Here is a 21,221-nt window from a genome sequence, read left to right on the forward strand (position 1 = left end):
TAATTGATATTGCCAACTCTTCCATATATCTCAAATATTAGGTAATTGTGAAGTACTGAGAAACAATGCTACTTTGTTGTATAGATAGATCACAAAAAACATATGTGGTTTATGCAGGGCCAGTAGTAATGTTTATTCCAGGATTTCCTGAGTAGCCGAGTCAAGATGGACAAAATTATGGACCAAGCACCCAGCATTGAGTAAATTGCATGCGAGTTGGAAAGAAACTGTCGGTTCCTTGTAAAACAACATCGTAAGAATGCTGCGAAGATAAGAATGCTGCGAAGATAAGAATGCTGTGAAGACATTGGAATGTCTGAAGAGGGCTAAATGCTAAAAATATCAGACCATAGAGAAACGAAGGGACTCAAGAATTAAACGCATAACTTAGGAAAAGCTCCAAACTTTGTGATGGACCCTTAGCCTCACAATATTTTCTGTTCAGATGTGAGCAGAGTAAATGACACATTCGTAGATAGAATCAAAGGTGAGCTTCGAGATCATTTGAAGAATTAGATATAGTGATGCGTTAACAGAGACTGTTATCTGCAATTCAAGCGTGCGAGGTATACCAAGGAGTGGTGTGTGTATGGTTGTAGAAAGGTCCCAAACATATTCCGAAATAAAGAGGTTTAAAGAATGAGGGTGATGCATTACCCCTTGCGCGGTTAATCTTGACTATAAGGCGGCGCGATCATGTAAATGCTAAGATCTTGGGATTAGTTAAGAGGCGATGTTATTCATGGCTTAGTACCGCCGAGAGTAGTGTCGGTACAGTGAAGAAACCAGAATGAACTAGTATATATTTCAAAATTTCTTCCAGACTTTCAGCATCCAAAATTGAAGCTGAATAAAATAACAGCCGCTCATAGAATACATTGAACACTACGAGATGAGAGATCGCAGCCTCTGAAATGTTGCGGATATCGGATAGTGGTCACCTACAGATACTGATAGTATAATTGACATTCAATTAAATTTGCTGTTTCATTACCCTTAAGAGCAATAGATTGTAGGAGGTGCTAAGATTAGTTCGAATTTCTCCTCGTCCATTGATACGCATCATCAAGTTTAGCAAACTTTATTCAAAAATCTTCAGGCTCGTGGAACGCAGGGCAGTGGTTCTCTTTGGGGCCTATATCTATGCAGTCATGATAGTCTAATATGAGAGACAAGAAACCCTTCACCATCGCTTCTTCACCCGGATGCACTTACCGTTATTCTAGAATGCAAAGTTACGGAGACCAACTGTGGTTAATCATTCACTTGTGAGCTTCCAATTCGGAATGCCATATTCTCTATCTAGCGATCGCATAGACTGAGTTGGCACAGAAAGATAAATATCCTCTGATGGCTCATGTCGCATTTATTGGCAATGTGATGTGCAGATTAAGATCAGATTACCACTCCTGTTCGGCACTGACATTGAAAGATGGGAGCTGGGTGATGTAGAGTATGATTCGTTTGCGCTATGAGTATTCGAAGGAGGAGAGGAATAGTTATTAGAATATCTTCTAGAAGTAGTCAAGTCAAGAATTGCCTTGGAAAATGATGAGATACGGCTTCTGCAGCAAACTGGGATACCCGAGGAAGCGAAATCTGCAGAAATCGAAGTGACAGTAATTCGTAAATGTCAACTGCAAATCGGCCACGTGTGAATTGCTAGTGAGAAAGATACTCCTGAAATTTCATCGGTTGGAGTGTTTGATACTGCTTGAATGACCGATGACGAAAATATCCTTCGACTTGTCAGTATACTGTAGTAGAAGCATGTAATATGGGATCCATGACAAATACTTGATCTATCGACAAACAGCGTCACATTGGCAGCCTTGTAAAATGGGAGCTAGTTGGTGTTTCAAACTTTCATGCCTTCATTCATACCATAATTGAAGCAGCACAGAAAGGGTTAATTGCGGAATTGCTGTTTCCGGCCAATATAGATATGCTGTTTGGCGAAGCCTCGCGCCTTTTCGAAGGGCGACGAGAAGTAAAAAATAATTGTGAATCGATACCCCTCATTACTCCTAGCTCGCATCTGCTTGCACCGTAGTAATAAGTTGGACACTTTAGTGCGCTACCACCATAGTATGAAGTTGATTGGAACTCGTAATTTTGAATGAGAAATTCATAAATTTACTGTTCTCTTGATCAGAAAAGTTGAGTGGTCTTTTATTCGAGAAGAGACGCCTCTCGGTAGCAAGACTACTAAATGCCGAGTTCAATTGTAAGCTGATACGAGAGTAATTTCAACTGAGAGATATGTCCTTTCTTCCAGATGCCGGAGAACTTGATGTTAGTTCCAATGTGATGTCTCAATGCAAATGCTGTGGTCCTGGCAAGCTTACACATATTGAATCGACAAGTGGTGTACATTCTACCTTCCAAGCCTGAACGACAGAAAGAGTTCTTGTCTCTGCTGGGTGAAGGTAATGCGTTACAGCTTCATCTGAAAACAATGGAGTGAAAAACAATAGAACAAGAACGGTGTCTCGAGGTGAGGGCCGTAGAAGGCAAGCGATACTGCCCTATCACATCAAGGCTAAGACGGAGATAACTACATAATAGTCAGGATAAAGTACGTGTTCTTCAAAATTGACGATCTTGGCTATACCCTTCACTCATGTTTCTTTTCTTGGTCACCCTGCAGTACCTGTAGCGAAGGCAGGGTGATACACAATAGGATAATGCAGCAACCGACCAAAAAGGCAGGCAGAATAAGACGAACATGGCACAAGAGGCAGTGAGCACTTGGCCTATGTCTACTATACGGAGGACCCCGGTAAAGACGAGAATATTTCCGTTGCAAACATCGTAGATCGTGATGTTGTGAATCCCAGGAAATTTTAGGAATTCCAGATGATAGTTTTCAAACACTTGTCATGAAAACCACCAATATACAGAAAGACATTCAATCATCCAAAAATATATGAGAACAGTTTTGAGAACACATCTCAAGAACATAATTTTAGGCTATGCAAAAAGCCTCTCAAAATTCCAAAAATTCCCAAGACCTTCGGTCCCGAATCCTTTCGTCCCATTATCCATACCAAGCCTCCCCCCAACCGGAAATATACATCCGTACTAGTACGTGCCACTCGCACACAGGAAAATGTCGTCGTAAGCTTTACCCGTGATAATGGAAACACGAACTCTGCAAACCAACTAGAATGAAGAAAAAGTGTTTTGTTGCAAGTCTGAAAATTTGCCCAGCTTTTTGCTTTTCCTTACTTGGCTTGGTTTGCAATCGAAAGATGTGAATTGGTGGAACTTTGCACGCTTTTGTTTGTATAAATGGTTATGTCAGGATGGATTGGTGGTAGAACTAAGGTTGTGCATGCTTTGTTCCCTTGTTTCCTTTCTTTTATTCCCGCCAGTAGATGTTTGATTTGAAGTCTTGGTGAGATTGAAGAACGTTACTCAGTTGGTAGAGCGGATGAAACGTTAAGAGATGTTGAAGGAAATCGGTCTACGTTTGTCACGTGCGCGCGCGAACTTTTCAAACACGAACTATTACTTGTCTGTCGTGATTGGATTTGAGACCTTTACCTTATGAGATTGTCAAACGCGTCGACTATACTACCAAGAATGAGAGCAACTCATGTACTTTATCAATTATGGAAAACACTCACTTAAGCATGATGATTTATGATTCCGAAGACCTTACATTTTGAGCATTCAGAGGGATAACATGATTCCTTGAAATGGCCATACGTCTCACAACTCCCCGCCTATCAAAGTGCGACAATTCACCTCCCGAGAATTCTCGAAATGGCTGAAATAGATCACATGGCTCAGAAAGAGGTATCGCATCCTCCAGCACCAGCTCGTCCAATAACAGCAGATCAATTGCTTGACTTGGAAGAGCGGCAACGGACGCTATTCAATGAGAAAGATAATGGACCGGCACGAATCAAAACGGGATGTCAGGAAATTGATGAATATGTTCTCTGTGCCGCTAAGGATCAGTCAAATGGAGGATTCGAAAGGGGAATTGTAGTGGGGCTGAGTGCTGCTGATGGAGACGAATCGATAGGCAGTCGAGTGGTAAGTTTTTGCAATATTGTGTATTAGATTATGTATCGAACAAGGTCCTGATACATTACTATCTAGATATCTCTCAATCTCATAGCATCAGTTCTCTTACAACATATCGATTTGGTAAATGTCATTCAGAAGTCCCAGAGTGAATCGGGGAATACGACAAAGCCAAAGGTCGTAGTAATAGATACGACTGGTTCCTTTAACCTCCCTCTTCTAGTCAAAATCTTGAGATCAAGGCTCTTGAAGAGGAGATATGAGATGAGAAGTAAGGACGATATCACTATGAATCTCAATGATGGCCAAAATACAGATGAAAGTGTCGAGATCGACACACAAAAAGAGGTGAATGCATTATTGGAGCTGGTTGCCATTAGTAGAGTCTTTGATATCGAGGGGCTTTGGGAGGTTTTAAGTGAGCTAGGACAACCAAATGACCTGTCCAGAAACGATGGGGGCGATCAGGAAATACCTATCACCATACCATCACGGACCAGCAACCCCGTTGAAGGGAAAGCAGAGCAACTGCACAAAATCCCAGATGAAATCTGCGACAGCGAAGAAGAAGACATCGAATTAACACCACCACCACCACCACCGGTCAAACCCACAGCACCACTCCCAAGCTCAACAGAAACCACTCCCGAAATACTAATCATAGACAGCATGCACCACCTAATATCCCACCTCTTCACCCACTCTGAAAAAGTCTCCGCGCACAACCTCCTCTCCCTCCTATCACGAACTCTCCACACACTAACCCATACTCAAAACATCCTCACCATCCTCCACAACACTACCATTTCCACCAAATCCAATTTCACAACCCAACAACCTTCTCGTCAACCTCCACCTCCAAATCTACATCCACACCCACCTCCACCTCCAACCATCCAATCAATCTTTACTTCCACAGCCCAAAAACCATCACTCGGACGTATCTTTGACGATTTCCTCAATCTCCACATCATGATTTCGAAACTCCCAAAGAAGAGAGAAGATGCCGAGATTTTCTATTGTCGAGATGGTACCACATCTCATTTCGGGAATGAGGACGTCGCTTGTAGTTTTGTGTTTGAGGTTTTGAGGGATGAGTGTCCGGTTTTGGGCGGGGATAGGAAGTTGGGGAGGAGGTTTGGAGATAGGGAACAGAGGTGGGGGTTTTTGAGATGGGGGATGGGGATGGGGGGTGGAGTTGAGGGATGTTTTTAGGAGGGGGGGAGAGATTGGCGTGCGATGACTGGGAAAGTGTGGATATGGGGAAGGGTCATTAAAATAAAAATGATAGATGGATAGATCTTTCGCATACTCATTGTATACATACGTACATGTCAATTATTTAGCTATCTCGCTTGAAAGCACTTTATATGATATCATGGATTCTCATTCCGGTTCCAATTCCACAAATGCAATGCAATGTAATGCGATGCCTAGGTTATGCTATTACCTAAAAACAATAAAAAAGGAGACTTATCCCTTCCCTTTCCCTGTATATTCTACTTCATCTCGCTAGCCCTCAACATATCAAAACTCTCACCACTCTCACTTCCCTCTCCTTCATCCTCCTCATCTCTAAACCCGCCAACCACACCTTCAACCAAGACACCTCCCTTTCTAAACCTCTTCCTTCCAGTTTCCACCTCTTCAAGCGCTAGTCTAGGTCCATTGCCCAAGACGAATCTTCTATGCCACTCTCCTACAAACATACCTTCTGGGTCCGCATCGTTTCTAATCCTTCTCCAGTTCTCCAAGTTCTCTCCATACATAGCTTCAATATCTTCACCTGTGGTTTCGAAATTCTTAGCCCAATGAGGTTTGCCCCCTAATTCTCGCATGAGAAATTCGAATCCTTGGTAATATCTTGCATGACATGGTGGATCCATATCATATGGACGATAGAGAGTTGCGTTTAGGTAGAGAGTTGCTTCTTCTGTACATGTAGGATCGAGATGTGGACGAGGGGTAAGACTATTGCTTGTTTCTGTGACTCGGACTTCGACAGGTGCGTGAACGTATAGACCTTCTGCTGAATAAGGAATACCATGTGCGACGTAATCCGGATCTTCTGGAGTAAGATGATTAAGCCACGAACTTAATCTCTTTAAAGCTTCTGGACCTTTGGAAATTGGAATTGCCCATTCATTGACGAATTGCGAGTAAAGACAATTCATAAGGAGAGCCTGACGAGAGGGTTGAATTGCGGAACTCTTGGAACCATTTGCAAATCCATATTGCATACCAAAGACAAACCATTCTACCCATGGAAGAATACGTGGAACGTAATGTCCTAGAGCAAGAAGATTATGATAGACGTGATATCCTAACCAAGCATCATAATAAGATTTGGGAGGAGGCATGGGAGCCAAATCTGTCTTTTCAGCAGCCCAAACGACTGCTCTTCTAGTATAAGGAAACCACCAAACTCGAACAAATTCGGTTTGTGTCCAAAGTGTTTTATCCCAGTTATTCATCATTCGAAGATCTGTATCCACAGTTTGTTCCCATGAAAGAGTAAAAGCTGGTACGGCTTGGAAAGTAATTTCTGTGATGATACCGATTGCTCCCAAAGAAATGAGAGAGGCGCGAAAGAGTTCCTCATTTTGATCTGGTGAACAGGTTTCCGTTCTACCATTCGAAAGAGTAATCTTCAATTCCAAGATTGAACTTGACAAAATTCCATGTCGTAAAGTACTCCCATGAGTCCCTGTCGAAATTGCTCCAGCAATCGATTGATGATTGATACTACCCAAATTTGGCATTGCCAAACCGACAGCATCAAGTTGTTCGCCCACAGAATACAATCGAATACCACTTTGCATAACCACCACACCTGTTTCCCGATCCGCAGATAGAATTTTATTGAAATTATCCAAATTAATGAGCCAGCTCGATGTGCAAGTAATATTTGAAGGAGAATGACCACATCCTACCGTTGTAATTCTGCGTCGACATCTTCGCGCAAGGTTGACCACCTTTTCGACTTCGGCGATAGATTGTGGTTGAATGAACAATTCAGGAGATGAATGAAATGTTCTTGCCCATGTTGATTGTGTATGATTTGTTACGGCGCGGAATGGAATATCGTCGCCATATTTCTCCAATTCGGATTTGATTGCGGGGTCCATCTTTGCGCCCAGATCGACCTAGGTATATCTCTTTGAATGTTGTAAGTACGTTGTAGATCTATTCTAGAGTGTTGATTAAAACTTACCAGGTAATCTCACTAGGTATATAACTTGAGTTGCGAGAATGATTATATTCTCATCTGATATTCCCGAGAGAAGTGAAAGAAGGTAAATATTCTCCCATTTTTTGTCGCCTCTCTTTGAAGGAGGTTTGATACTTTTTTAGGCGGGGTGGTTTTGAATATGAAACTAAAATGGCTGCAGATGAGTGCATAAAAAATAAGCCGACGCCGACCATATATTATTACAATACACCAGCGATACGTCCAATGATTCAATCCAGTCCAATCCAGTCCAATTCAGTCCAGATGTTTTGATGTTTTGATGGTCTGATGGAACTAGACCACGAATGGGCTCATCGTCTGCAATCATCAGTCAAAGACCAACGAATGATAATTGGAAGTCTTTTGAATGGCTGATAGATACATATATATATTTGTAGATACACACAACATATACTGGGTAATATTATATCCTCTTGATCTACTCGGTACCATATCATATTGTATCGTATCTAGACAATTGAATGACGCTCCGCTGGCCCTTCGGGGACCACTGCCGTGGAGGCAGACTATACGAAATGAGAATATCTAGTACTTTATATCTTTGGAATTTCGAGCGCAGCGAGCTATGGGGGTTTGGGGGCTTGCCCCCATCAATAAACGCAGAATGTGAAGATGCAAAGTCACATATCGACTGATTCTACTCTGGATGTATGGAAATGATGAGTTCGTGTATCCACCGCCAATACTCCAGATTCTTCTCGCGTTCTCCTCAGGCAAAGACAACAACAACGAACGATAAAGTTTCTCGCAAGGATATACATGTTCAATTAATATACAAGTCATATCATTCCGAATATGCAAGGCGACCTGTCAAAGATCTTGATCACCAGTCATTCATTCTATCCAAGTCGTCGAGATCTACAAAAGGGTTATGTATCCACCTCCACCAATATAGCAACGATCCTATTGATGTTGGTAAAGGCTCCAAAATCTTTTTATATCTCGTGCGCCTCACATCCTGTGCAATGTACATCATTGAAGTATATTATCTCCCATTTTCAAGTACATCATATCATACATATCAAATATATCATGTCCGTTCTTCTTCTCGTATAAATGAAAATCGAGATGGAAGATTTCCCAGACTTCCCCAAAACCTCGATCCCTAACTTTTCATCTCTTTTTCCTTTTTTCCAATGCTTTGCATGAACTTCATCTGAACTATTATTTCATGGAGTCTACCCTTCGTATGCGGAACATCCGGACCCCTCTCTGCTCCATCAAATGAGGCAAACGTGTAGATATTGTGTCAATTTAACATAGGGGAGAAATTTCCATTGCATTGTATTGCTTTTGGAAGTCTATCTAAGATCTAGGCATGCGAGTAGAGACTTGGTATCTACAGACCAGACGGCAATAGCTACAACAGCTACAATATCTACCAGATCGACCATATATACAATATTCCTCTATCGGTCTGATCCTCTCTCTATACACAAAAGTACTTGTTGATTATTTCATTCTCTCTTCCTCTTCCTCTCTCTCTTCCTCTCTCTCTCTATACATCTCCATCTCCATCTCCATCTCCATCTCCATCTCCATCTCCATCTACATCTACATCTACATCTACATCTACATCTACATCTACATTTACATCTACTCTCTTCCCACATTTACTGCACATCACATCATCGAGATCTCAACTGTTCACATTCTTTTATTCTTTTATTCTTTTATTCTTCCACCATCTTATTCTATTCTCTTCTTTTCCCAATACAATGAAATAATGGTTAATGTCGCCCTCTCACTCACGTTATCAGCTGGAATGTCTCCTACACCAACCAGTACATTTTGCGGTCTTCATCGTCCCTCACATTCTCACTCCAATCTAAAGAAAGACGCCGCCCAACAAGATACTTCCGACGCGGTTTCCACTACTTCCTCTAAGTTCCGCAAACAATTAGTAGCAAATGCACGACCTCTCCTTCTCCGCCGTCGCGATACCTCAGGTACAACTCAAAGTCTCCCAAATTTGAGTTCAAGTTCAAGTTCAAAATCAAAATCAAAGTCGAGTCTTCAAGATAAAGATAAATTCGACAGCGTCGACAATTCACATTCTTCAATCCCAGTACCACCCGGTCGAAATCTCAAATTAAAGAAATCCCAACCACCCGGTTCCAGTTCACCCAATTTTTCTCTCCCACTCAATAATAATAATCCAAAACGACCATCCGCCGACTTTCAATGGGCGCGTGAAGATCAATTGAGTGTTATTTTAGAATATTTGGAAGAAACTACACGTAGCGGAAGTACTCCCAATTCAGAGACTGCCGATCCATTAAGTCATTCCAATCCAGCAACTCCGCTCGCATTACCGCATCCCCCTCAAACAAAAACCCCACCTCTCGCAATCCCCGAAACAATACGAGAAAACTTGTCTCCGACACCTACATCATCACCTCGCACACCAAAGTTTAATAAAATCGGTGTTCGTGAACGCGCAAGCAATTCGAAAATTCCAAGTTATTCTTTTTCGAGAACTCCTTCTACACCTTCGACTCTCAATACCGCTTTTACAAATTCATCAACACCTTCCAGACCCCAAAATCTGATAAGAAGAAGTGAACAACGAAATCTGGAGGATAAATTTAGAGAAATAAGAGAAGGGTTGAGAGATAAAGATCGTGCCGACCCAATTGATTTTTCAAGTAGCGCATTGGGAATCAGAATGGCTAGCAGTATTGGTAGTGAAAGGGGAACACCGGAGACGGTACCTAGACCCATTGCGCATCCGCCAAAAGATGTAAGTACCTTCTTGTTTTATTTTTTGGTTCCGAAGATGAGATGGCGGAAGGGGAAGTCGAACGAGAGGGAATGAATGGAATCTTCTATTCTAGTTGCTCTTCTTTATGGGGGCAAGCCCCCAAACCCCCTTTTGCTCGCTGCGCTCGATTATTTCTTCTACGAAACTAGTCGGCCTCCACGGCAGTGGCCCTCGGAGAGCCAGCGGAGCGTCATTCATAAGTTTTATTATGGCAGGCAATGCCCATTCTATTCCAAAGTGGTACATCACATATCTCAACCGATAACCACCAGATCAAAACTTCCATTTCACACCTCAACCCCATTAATTCATTCCACTGAACTATACTAACATCACCTCTTTCACAGCTCGAATCTATAGCCCGCATAGACTCCTCCCTAATCTTCGAACATTTCACCACCTCCGATGCCTGGGTTCTCGGATCCGCTCTCCGCGAGCGTCTCCTTCCTCACCCAACTCCAGTCGTTATTTCCATCTCTCTTTCAAATGCCAATCAAGTTCTTTTCCACTGCTGTACCCATTCTGGAACCATGCCCGATAATGATTCTTGGGTTTCGCGAAAGAGAAAGACGGTTTTGAGATGGGGTGTTTCAACATGGTATATGTGGTGTAAATTTGAAGGGGATGAGAGTGCTTTTGCGCGCAAATATGGGTTGGGGAATGAAGCGGGAGAGTATGCGATTCATGGGGGTGGAGTACCAATTAGAGTTACAGGTGTGGAGGGAGTGGTAGCTTGTGTGGTTGTTAGTGGATTGAAACAGTGGGAGGATCATGGGGTTATTGTGGAGGTCATTAGGGATTTGTATTATTGAGCGGTTTGCGGATTTGTGGATGAATGAATGAATGAGGACGTCTAGGCGAGAGAAGAAGCGAGGATAGAAGCGGCGTTTTTATATCCCGCGACTTGCATATAAAGGATGGATGCATGGATGCATGGAATTACTGGATGTTTTAAACTTGGCTTGGGTGATTCGATATGGTTTGGTTGAATGGTTCGCATTGTTTACGCGCGTTAATGAATGTGCATGTGGTATATGTTGAAAGGGGAAGTCGAGGGAAGTCAAGGGAAGGGAAGGGAAGAGCAGCGATGGTTTAATGATAAAAAAGAAGAAAGGTCATCCGCAAGAATGGAATGGGATGGAGAAAAGGGTGTTTATGTATGTTATATAAATGAGTATACCCAAGCCTATCAGTGGCTATGGCGATGAACTGAATTTCAATCAAATGATATATTATATAGTGTTTTGTGTGGAACGATGTGTGGATTGGTAGTTTGTGTGTTTTTTTGTTGTGAGGATGTTAGGTATGTATGTATGTATGTATGTATGTATGTATGTATGTATGTATGTATGTGGTTATTTGAGTACATGGATGATTAGGTAGTTGAGTAATCATATAGATAGGTAGGTAGGTAGATAATTAGAATTTAGAGAGAAAAATGATTAGATGATAAATAGATAGTCCAATGTATTAACTAATTTATCTATCTATCTAGTCATATATCCAAACTTGTATTACAATACTCGGATATATTGTTATATGATATCATTTTATAGCACAAGACCTTCCTACATTATAATATGTTATACCGCATTATATCACATCGCATCGCATTACATTAAAACCCTTTACATGTATTCTTCGCTTATTTTCTCTGCCCCCTCCCCCTCCCCCTTTCTATCTCAGGGTTCAGAGTTCAGGGTTCTCTATACTCTATACCATCTCCCTCTCCTACTTTGTTGTTGGATATACTGGGTAGGAATTTATATTTGTTTGTTACACATATACCGACATACAAACAATTCTCTTCAGGTCCTCGTCTTCTCATTACCGTCATCTGTTATCTTCTTCTCGGGGGTGTTTGGGGAGATTAGATTATGATGAGTGTGCTATGGATAACAACTCTTATATGACGAGGGATTTAGATGAAGAATAACTGAAATGTTATTTATTCATTGGATTTATCTAAACAGCTCTAAAATCTCTCTAATTACCTCTTTAAGTATCAAATATCAGTAAATATCTATCTCAGTCTCATAAATCACTCATTTATTTCCCCTCCTTTTCCTTCTCATCTTCCACAGAATTCTCAACCACATCCACCATAAACGCACCTCCCAGCAAAATAGCCGGTTCCTCTAAACTCTTGTGTTCATAACTCAACGTTCCTACGCCTCCCGCCTCGAGCAAAAAAGTCGGTCCATCCTGTAACGTCTTCCCAACCCATCTCATCGCAAACGCTCTCAATATGTGTCCATGCGCTACAATCAATACGTCTCCCGGTCCCGCTTCCTTTTTATCTTTCCCAATCACAGGACCGTGGTACTTCTCTCGAATGTCTGAGATGAGAGCATCGATCCGTTCGGTGACTTGTTCGGGGGATTCACCGTCGGGACAACCGTCGCGCCAAATATCCCATTCGGGAAGTCCGGCGGCTTTGCGATCAGAACGGATTTGTACAGAGGTGATTCCTTCATAAGAACCATAATCCCATTCCCGAATGTTTTCGGTGATTTCTACTTTTGCTGATGTGCGGATTCCTAGGGTTTGGGATTCAGCAGGTGTTGATGTGCATATTAGAATTCAAGAAGTAAAATTGCCCGGAATCAGAAGAGCGAGGTAAGGAAACGAATATTCACCAGATTCAGCATGTTTTCTTCGTTCTTCCCATGGAAGTTTCTCGGCACATCCTACTTCGAGGAGCTCGAGGGTTCTTTGGGCACGTTTCCGTGGGGAGACATAGCTGGACAGTTGTTAGAATTGTGGTTTGGCTTATTTCTTTAACAGAAAATAGAATATTCGAGCGCAGCGAGCAAATGGGGGTTTGGGGGCTTGCCCCCATGAATAACAGTCCAATAATTAATGAAAGACGCTCCGCTGGCCCTTCGGGGACCACTGCCGTGGAGGCAGACTAAGAGAAGATAGGAACATACATGTGAGCCAAATTTCTAGGAACGATCAATCGATCATCACCAATTAGTGCTCTTCCCGTTGCACGAATTCTCTTTTCTCCATTGGCAGTTAAAGGAAGTTCTGTGATGCCTGTATGGCGACCATTGAGAGACCATTCGGTTTCACCATGACGGATCACGAAGACTCGAGGAGTGGTCATTGTGTAGGAGGATGTGATGTGATGTTTATTTGTCTTTTGACTTTCAATTGAGGGGTAGAGGGGATGCTTGTTTTGGCGTAGATTGTTGATTTAAGTTATGGGATAATGTATTCAAAAATGAACGGCGTGTTTATATAAAGTAAAGTCTATGACTCAATTAGCATGTATTCGATTTTGATAAATTCCAACATCATTTCCATTTCTTCCGAGTCCCAAAATCAAACCTCTCCTCTTCTCCTCTCTCCCTCACTGCGCAAATACAAGTAGCGGCAGTGCAGAAAACCAACATAATTGAATCTACCTACCTGGCTAATTATCTGTGCCTCACTTGCTCCTTCGACTTCGAGAATCCAACAATAATTATCTCAAAAGGCCAAGTATTTTCCAAGAAAATAACATTCATTCACATCAATACAGGTCAAAAATGACAAATTCAGATCAATATGCAAGCAGCTTATTACACAATCCCAAACCAAAACTATGGGATTTCTGCCCCTCACTTACACGTCGAGACACCAATGACGTCGATTTGAGCTCCGTGAACTCCGTACACCGAACGCGAATCGGAGGAGTGGTGTTAATTGGTGAGGAAATGGAGATGGAGATGGCGTTTCGATGGAAGGAAAGAGGAAATGAGAATGTGAAAGAGATGGAAAGGAAAGAGAAACAGAAGAAGGAAAACATCAAACTTACTAATACTGGAGAGAGAAGGAAGAAAGAAGAGAAAGTAGAGAGAGAAAAATCAATGGATGAAATTTGGAAGGGAGTTTGGATTTGATTTTCTGTTTCTCGAGTTATCTACCTATCTACCTACTGCGACCGACTACTTTATCGGGCAATCGGAAAAGTCCAAGATCTTCGGTCAAGTTTGAACCCGAGATTGATTTTTCTAGAGCTTCAGTGTCAATCACCAAACGATAAACTTTGCGACGACTTAGTCAATTGCTGAGTACCTCGGCCAGCGTAAAAATGTCAACGTCACAGCAAGTACTCAAATTGAAAAGGATAGTATGGACGGGTGCAATTGCATCAGTTACAGTCGTGGGCACAATATATGGTGCTGGGTTGAAAACGCAGGGAGAACAAAAACAGGTACTTTCCTCTCATTGAGATCTATGACCTCAACTCCCCCTACATCTTCAAAAATAAAAGCTGACCTTTCATCTCCCTTGAAGCAAATTCGCAAAGTCCGCGAGGCCCCAATCTCTGAACGAATTTCCCATCTCGAAGAACAGCGAGGAGTATTGGTGGGTAAAAGAATGGGGTTGCAAAAGAAAATTGAAGAATCACAAATGAGGAGGAATGGGGCAACGGTTGAAGAAAGCACCAGAGGAATGGAGAGGAAGAGGGGAGAAAATGTTGGGTTGACGATGGAGGGGGAGAGGAAGACGACAAGGGTGGACATGGAGGATAATTTGCGGGTGGTGGGGGTAGAGACGGAGATTGAAGAGGGGAAAAAGGGAAGAGAGAGGAAGAGGACTTGGTGGTGAGGGGAGTGTATGCTTAGGGATTTGAGGCATTTGGGAGAAGAGGCATGGTATCTATACGGTAGCGAGGACTTTTGCGATGGAGCTACGCTTTGATTATAAGCTTCGATACCTTCATGGACTCGAGAAGAGGGAGATTGACGATGGCGAATACATCACGTAACGAAAGAGGAAGAGATTTATAGTCAGGCCGGGATAGCCATACTATGGGGGCGGCAGCATAGAAATCGCAAGTCATCAAGAAAAGAAGGAAAAGGGACTTGGCGGCCGAATATCGAGACAAGCAGTTTACATCTAAACGTGAAAGAATGCAAGAAGACTCTCGCCTCGATCACCGCAAAAGGAACCACCTGAAACTTTCCTGGCCGGTTCAACATCCTGTATGAACCAACTACCTCGCACTTTCAAGCACCGAAAGGTGAGCTTTGGAATTGGGGTCGAAACACCTTCGTGTCTGGGGAAATTTACCCGACAGAACATCTGGATCAGATACAAGCTATTAACACATATCAGTTCCGATAGATGGCAAATATGAAGCTTACAGTTAGCAACTTTAATGTTCCTAGTACTCATGGGGAGGATGTAGATATTACTACACAGTCAATGATACCTCCCGCGACAATATCATCAGATGATTTGTATATCAATGAAACACTGAGACGATGCGAAGCTGCCTTCGCAGATAATATCGTCTGAGATGATCAACAAGCTGTTTGCAAGTACGTTCCTTAGAATTTACATGCGCGTGCTATACAATCGTTCAAGCAGTTCTATCGCAGTCCCTGGCATCTTATTATATAGAAAGTTGCTCATTCAAAGTGCATATTCATTGAATTCTCATTTTCATATATGAGAGTGATATTATGGACTCAGCAGATCCATCATTATTACACTAGGCATAGATATCTTGACAAAGTGTACTGATATAATGGGGTTATATGTTTGCAATTGCAGTCATTCGTGCCTTGACCATTTTATATTGTATGTATGATTTAAGCATTACTACTATAGTTCTTGGTAGAATTCTCTACCGGTCAATGCCCGATGTCAAGAAGAATCCGTCCGTCTACTCGGTATTCCCCTCATAACTTGCTCTTTTATCTCCAGAATCTGCCACATCTCTCATGGCAAAAATGCGAGAAGGGAACCTTGATAGTAATAAGCGTCATCTCACATTCTTCTCACACCTCGATCCTCGATCTCTACCGTGCAATCCACCACTTTCATCAAATTACGTCTACATGTCACCCGTCACAATTTGGGGAATCCTAGTCGTGTAACACAAGCTGAAGATGCGATAATGTTGGATATATAACATAGCTCATCATTCCAAGTGACAATTCATTGATCGTTAGATGTAAATGCACAACGACCCGTAAACGAGAAGCAGGGTAACTCTAACTTACCATGAATTTGCGTGAGGTAATATGGAGGTGATGTGTGTATCTTAAATCGTGTTGTGCGGTGAGATGAGATGTGCTAAAATGCGCTGAAATTGACGAGACTTGCAACACATGGAAAGGGGAATGGTACTTAGCTTGGAAAGATGGGAGGTATGGCTTGCGATAGTGAAGTTCTAGTATTTGCTAGAAGAGGTGAAGGTGATGGTTTCCTTCTTCTTATGACGGGACAGAGGGGCTGTGGTGGAGTGGGATAAATTCGAACAGGAGCTAGTGGGAGTAAAGTGTTTGGCTGGGATATGGAGTCGTGTTGTCTGAATTTTGCGAATTCTATCGATAAGCCAGGGGCAGATTTGTATTTCGATAAGCTATTAGTGATAACTTGATGAGCTTCACAATTACTTGGAGTATTGAAGGGAGTGTTTTGTTATACTACTGTATTAGGCGGAGTAAGTTCCTACGCGGCGCTTGTTGACTGTTTGTATTATGTATATAATTATATATGTATCTAGACCTGTATTCGATATCCTATCTGTGCGAGTTGTTTCAGACCCTGCGAAACCCCATTGAATAGAAAGCACTTACTATCTCAAAAGATGATTATACTCTGTCCAGAGCTTTACCACTCACTCACCAAGTTTCGGCCACTTGATCCAGCTCTTGATTGCCTTCCAAGAATCCTCCGCTCTCTTAGCATGTTCATCTGGGACACTATCTCCTTCTTCAGCCATCGACCTATTGAACAATTCCATACTAACCCATCCTTGATAACCCAAACACTCCACAATAATTCTCGTAACCTTTTCAATCGGTAGATACGCCCCCCTTTCACTCTCCGCAGCAAACAACCTCGCATTCCTACTCCAACTCATTCGCGCAGGTTGTTCATCATCCCAAAATGCATGCCCCTTTACTAACGGCTCTTGCATTTTCTCCGCATCAACAACTTGGATATAGTAAACTTTCTTCACGTCAATAGTCTTTGCCAATCTCTCCAAACTTTCATTCAACGCTTTCTCTGCATTTTCAGTTTTTCCGTCACTAGAAGATGGATCACCATATACTCTCCCAGCAATATTAAACGTATCTAAAACCAACCCGAAATTTTCTCGATCAACTCTCGTCACGAGATCCCATCCCGATTCCCACGTGTCGAAAAATGTACTCCAGCATAAATTCTCGTAGGCGAAGCGCACAGCTGGTTCCTCTTTCGCACCCATGTCGGCCACTTCTTGCAGATCCGAAATAATGATATCCATATCATCCGTCAATTTTTCTCGGGGTAAAAAGTTCGCGGGGATCTGGACGAGATCCGTTCCTAAGATCTTCACAATTTTGAACCAAAGTTTTATTTTTTCAATCTTCTCTCTATGCTCGTTTCTATCTTTCAAGCCCTCGTAGAAGGAAAATGGTTGCAGTCCGATGATAGTAATGTTTCGCTCGTCACATAGCGCTTTTATGGTGGATGCAGCATGGAGAAGAGCTTCTGGAGAGGGTGTCTCGGTGTTTGATTCGGTCCGTGCGAGATATTCGAGATCTTCGTAGAATATCTCGAGACCGAGGATGTGGTGGTTGGATGCGGCGGAGAGTTTGATGGGCATGGAATGGATCCAGGCGCGACCTAGTGACATGGAAGATATAGCGGGTTTGAGGCCGTCCATTTTTATTGGTGAGAAAGAGGGGATTACTTGATGATTTTTGGGGGCAGTGGAGAAAGTAGGAATAGTAAATGAAGAAGAATCAGAAGAAGGGAATTGTGATGTTATAGATAGCTTTTTTGAGGTTGATTGAATGCGAAGTGCTACTTCGATGTTATCCCAGCTTTGACTTATAGAACTGGACCCCACGCTGCTCTATGACGACACTCACTTGAGCCGCTGTTGAGCGTCTCCCCACATAGTTGAGAGAGAAGGGATTGGGAGGAGTGTTGGTTCCTTTCTCCTGAATACCTAGGTCAAGGTAGTTAACACTCCGCCCCCCCCCCTTTCCAAACATTTCAAGCTCTATGGGTGTCGTTGTATGTCCTATAGGAATTTGCAGGAGTTTCGGCCTTCCAGCTTACATAATACCATCATGTGATCATCAAGCTATTCTCTTGTCTTGTTGAGCGGCCGAACGATATTTACGAAATGAAATGATGGATTGTTGGAAGAATACAAAACTGAAATGGTCGTAGAGATGAGAGGTTTCGAAACCACCAAGCTTCTCTAGTCAATTCCTTGTCGATATCAGGGCTGTTGTCGAATACGTTCTGATCGATATCGCCATCGCGATTTTTGCTGTCGTTTTCCTATTTTATTCGAAGAGCAAACGGCATCTTGGATGCGGTTCATTTTATTCGTCAGAGAAACTTTGCTACAATTTCTTGGAGCCAATCGGAATGAAGCTTTTTGTCGTTGGCGATTATTGCGTGTGGTGGTTTGCTGTCAAGTGACTGGTATCTCATTCGAGTGAAAACTTTGGTTGATGGGATACGAAACGTTGGATTGCTTGTCAGTACATGGGTCAACGGCTACTGTCGCTCAGAATGTGAGAAGTCGCTGTTGCTTTCTTTTTCGTAGAGACCTGCAGTCAAGGTCGCGTACTTATTGTATTTGCTCATCGATGGTTATCCATGGTTGTTGGAAGACTTGTGGTGCACCATCGTTGAGAATATTCCCAGGGGACTTATCTTGAGATTCATCGAAGAGTGCTGTGTATATGGTGAGGTTGCGACAGTATTTCAGGCTCCTAAAATGGGGTATTGGATCTGGAAAGTTTTTGACGCTTATTTGTACTGGGAAATAGGGACTTCTCTTTTAGAAGGTATGTCTCCTTTTGATCTTGGTTCGATTTATGGCTCTTTTGACTCTATTCATTAAACAGGGGATCAGACCTCTATTCAAATAGAGAAGTGACCCTATATCTTCCAAACAGTCACTCCGAGATTTAACTCTCCCAAATATTGTCAGAAAAAATATATAGTATATATGCTTTATGTCTCTGCAACTTGAGGTCTACTCCGCTGGTGCGGGGAAGATAGGAGGAAGCGCATGACCTCCATATCAATTCACTAATTCATCTACATCTGCTTATTCAAATACTTCTCTACTTTGTCCCTATTTAAATCAGTACTCTTCTTCTTCTGCACTTTGTACTTTGGTCAACTACAGTCACACTGTAAATGCTTCGACTTACTCGCACATCATTGCTCGTCTTCGTCCTGATCTTGAAGCTTCCCCTGCATCACTCAGAAGTTCCTCCTGCTGTTGTTCCAGCAAATCCGAAGCAATGGCTACTGCACCGGGTCCCAAACATCCAGATCTTCCCGGTTTAATCTTTGGCTGCCCCCCTTCTAAACATCGGACAAGCTCCATGAGACGCCTGCTTCGTCGCTATAATGTTCAAGTGAATGGCAACGAGAGAAAAGAAGACACACTTCATAAGCTTGTTGAGCTCGAGAAATCTATCGGAGAGAGAGAAAAAGAAGCACTTGTGAACTGGTTCGCTGGTGAAGGTACTTACAGAGCTCTCGCAGCTTTGCTAGGTGATGCTATGAAGGTAGTTGTTCTCATTTGATCCGATACTTTATATCATATCAATGCCTCAAAGGCTTTTATGAAATTGCTAATTTTCGGGTATTCTAGCCGCCGATCACACCAAAAAACATTGGTGAACCAGCAGCCAGGAAAGCGAAGCTCGAGGAATCTGATGATGATATTATCTTCGCCGCAGTCAATGAGTGTAGGATTTGCATGGAAAACCTAACACCAGAAATGTTCCCACAAACTCGCATAAGTAGCACGTGTGCACACCATCCAGCGGTCTGTAATCAATGCTTGACTAAACACATCAACGATCAAGTTCAAACCAAGGCCTCAAATCAGATTTCATGCCCCGAGTGTCCAGAGAAGGTTTCCGATGCAGAAATAAAGAAGTATGCATCACCGGAGGTTTTGGAGAGGTAAATCATTCGCTTCTACTTCAATCTTCACCATATTAACTAATGTATCCACCAGAAACGGAAGAAGATTATTGAATATTTCTCTTCAGCATCTCCCAAACTTTACCTTTTGCCTTAGTCTTACCTGCGAATCAGGTCAAATACACTCAAAACCAGATGATCCAATGATGACATGCACTACATGTGGTTTCAAGACATGCTTCATTCACAAACTACCATGGCACGGAGATCTCACATGTGCAGAATTCGACATCTCTAATCAAGCTAGAGTTCGACAAGAAGCAGCCTCTGAAGCATGGATTGCAGAGCATACAAAACTTTGTCCAAATCCAAAATGTGGAATGAGAATCCAAAAGAAATCTGGCTGCGATCATTTGACTTGTGAGTGTATGTTGTATGAATTTTATTGTACTCTTGTTATACCTTATAATGTCATATGCTGACTGAGAGATTTGATTAATCAACAGGTGATTATTGCCTCGTCGAATTTTGTGGGTGCTGTTTTGCCGATTCCAAACTGATAAAGAAACGAGGTAATGATCATCATAAGGAAGACTGTCGGTGGCATACGAAGAATGAAAACGGTATGCCTGGACATGATAGAAGACGTGGATCTGCTCCTAAGAAGTCGAAGAAACCTATAAAATCAGAAGATTCCAAAAAATCGGATGCGGGACCGGCACCGAAAGAACCCAATATTTCGGAGGATCCGAAAGAAATAAAGGAAGTGAATTTTCAAGAAGAATCGGAATCAACATAGAATCCGACTATTCCAAAGGGTTTGAAACAGTCACATTCACCAGTCAAGCCATCTGAGGCAGCGGATGGAATGCAACTATCGAAGTCAAAAGTTTCAGATGATCTTAAGCATTCATTTGAACCAAATGTTACAGAAGATTCGAAGAGACCCAATCAACCTCAAGAACCAGTTGAGCCTTCCAAACAAACGGAATCGACAGAAGCATTAGGATTGAACATTCCGAATCCACTCAAACGACTTCGAGAGGAGTAAGCTATTATCATGTGTGTTTCTACACACGTCTACAATTTGCAAGTGCGATGTTATTCCGAAACCAAAACTGCTGCATGATCGTCTTTCGTTGGGTTTCGTTGATATTTTTTTAACAACGGCAGAGATGATGCATATCATTACCACCATAACTGATGGAATTTCTTCGGTGGGTTTAAATAGCTTCCAGAGTAGCGGGAGAGACGATGCATATT

The 21,221-nt window shown here is 42.3% G+C and overlaps 8 protein-coding genes across 8 annotated transcripts; 4 read left to right on the forward strand and 4 right to left on the reverse strand.

The window, feature by feature from the left end:
• Window positions 1–1,524: 1,524 nt before the first annotated feature.
• On the reverse strand, window positions 1,525–2,528 carry Bfra_008557 (uncharacterized protein; the record flags this gene model as incomplete). Its single annotated transcript, XM_037338916.1, has 2 exons — window positions 1,525–1,662; window positions 2,349–2,528. Coding segments are annotated over 2 exons (318 nt in total), but the record flags the coding sequence as incomplete, so codon positions are not given.
• A 1,243-nt stretch (window positions 2,529–3,771) lies between these two features.
• Bfra_008558 (putative fasciclin domain family protein) lies at window positions 3,772–5,253 on the forward strand (the record flags this gene model as incomplete). The annotated part of the gene is made up of 2 exons (XM_037338917.1): window positions 3,772–4,047; window positions 4,114–5,253. The coding sequence occupies 2 exons, from the start codon at window positions 3,772–3,774 to the stop codon at window positions 5,251–5,253; spliced, it is 1,416 nt and encodes a 471-aa protein (XP_037192223.1).
• Window positions 5,254–5,537: 284 nt separating this feature from the next.
• Bfra_008559 (putative d-arabinono lactone oxidase protein) lies at window positions 5,538–7,166 on the reverse strand (the record flags this gene model as incomplete). Its single annotated transcript, XM_037338918.1, has 1 exon — window positions 5,538–7,166. The coding sequence occupies one exon, from the start codon at window positions 7,164–7,166 to the stop codon at window positions 5,538–5,540; it is 1,629 nt and encodes a 542-aa protein (XP_037192224.1).
• Window positions 7,167–9,017: 1,851 nt separating this feature from the next.
• On the forward strand, window positions 9,018–10,867 carry Bfra_008560 (putative duf967 domain protein; the record flags this gene model as incomplete). Its single annotated transcript, XM_037338919.1, has 2 exons — window positions 9,018–10,034; window positions 10,403–10,867. 2 exons carry the CDS (start codon window positions 9,018–9,020, stop codon window positions 10,865–10,867), a joined length of 1,482 nt encoding a protein of 493 aa, XP_037192225.1.
• A 1,237-nt stretch (window positions 10,868–12,104) lies between these two features.
• Bfra_008561 (putative phosphoglycerate mutase family protein) lies at window positions 12,105–13,167 on the reverse strand (the record flags this gene model as incomplete). Its single annotated transcript, XM_037338920.1, has 3 exons — window positions 12,105–12,595; window positions 12,695–12,798; window positions 12,989–13,167. The coding sequence occupies 3 exons, from the start codon at window positions 13,165–13,167 to the stop codon at window positions 12,105–12,107; spliced, it is 774 nt and encodes a 257-aa protein (XP_037192226.1).
• Window positions 13,168–14,136: 969 nt separating this feature from the next.
• On the forward strand, window positions 14,137–14,657 carry Bfra_008562 (uncharacterized protein; the record flags this gene model as incomplete). The annotated part of the gene is made up of 2 exons (XM_037338921.1): window positions 14,137–14,259; window positions 14,343–14,657. 2 exons carry the CDS (start codon window positions 14,137–14,139, stop codon window positions 14,655–14,657), a joined length of 438 nt encoding a protein of 145 aa, XP_037192227.1.
• A 2,023-nt stretch (window positions 14,658–16,680) lies between these two features.
• Bfra_008563 (putative 3-dehydroshikimate dehydratase protein) lies at window positions 16,681–17,715 on the reverse strand (the record flags this gene model as incomplete). The annotated part of the gene is made up of 1 exon (XM_037338922.1): window positions 16,681–17,715. The coding sequence occupies one exon, from the start codon at window positions 17,713–17,715 to the stop codon at window positions 16,681–16,683; it is 1,035 nt and encodes a 344-aa protein (XP_037192228.1).
• A 1,609-nt stretch (window positions 17,716–19,324) lies between these two features.
• Window positions 19,325–21,009, forward strand: Bfra_008564 (putative ring finger protein; the record flags this gene model as incomplete). The annotated part of the gene is made up of 5 exons (XM_037338923.1): window positions 19,325–19,594; window positions 19,681–19,997; window positions 20,053–20,378; window positions 20,465–20,724; window positions 20,776–21,009. The coding sequence occupies 5 exons, from the start codon at window positions 19,325–19,327 to the stop codon at window positions 21,007–21,009; spliced, it is 1,407 nt and encodes a 468-aa protein (XP_037192229.1).
• Window positions 21,010–21,221: the final 212 nt, after the last annotated feature.

This window comes from Botrytis fragariae (genome assembly GCF_013461495.1).
Source record: "Botrytis fragariae strain BVB16 chromosome Unknown tig00000061, whole genome shotgun sequence".
In the NCBI taxonomy this organism is placed as follows: domain Eukaryota; kingdom Fungi; phylum Ascomycota; class Leotiomycetes; order Helotiales; family Sclerotiniaceae; genus Botrytis; species Botrytis fragariae.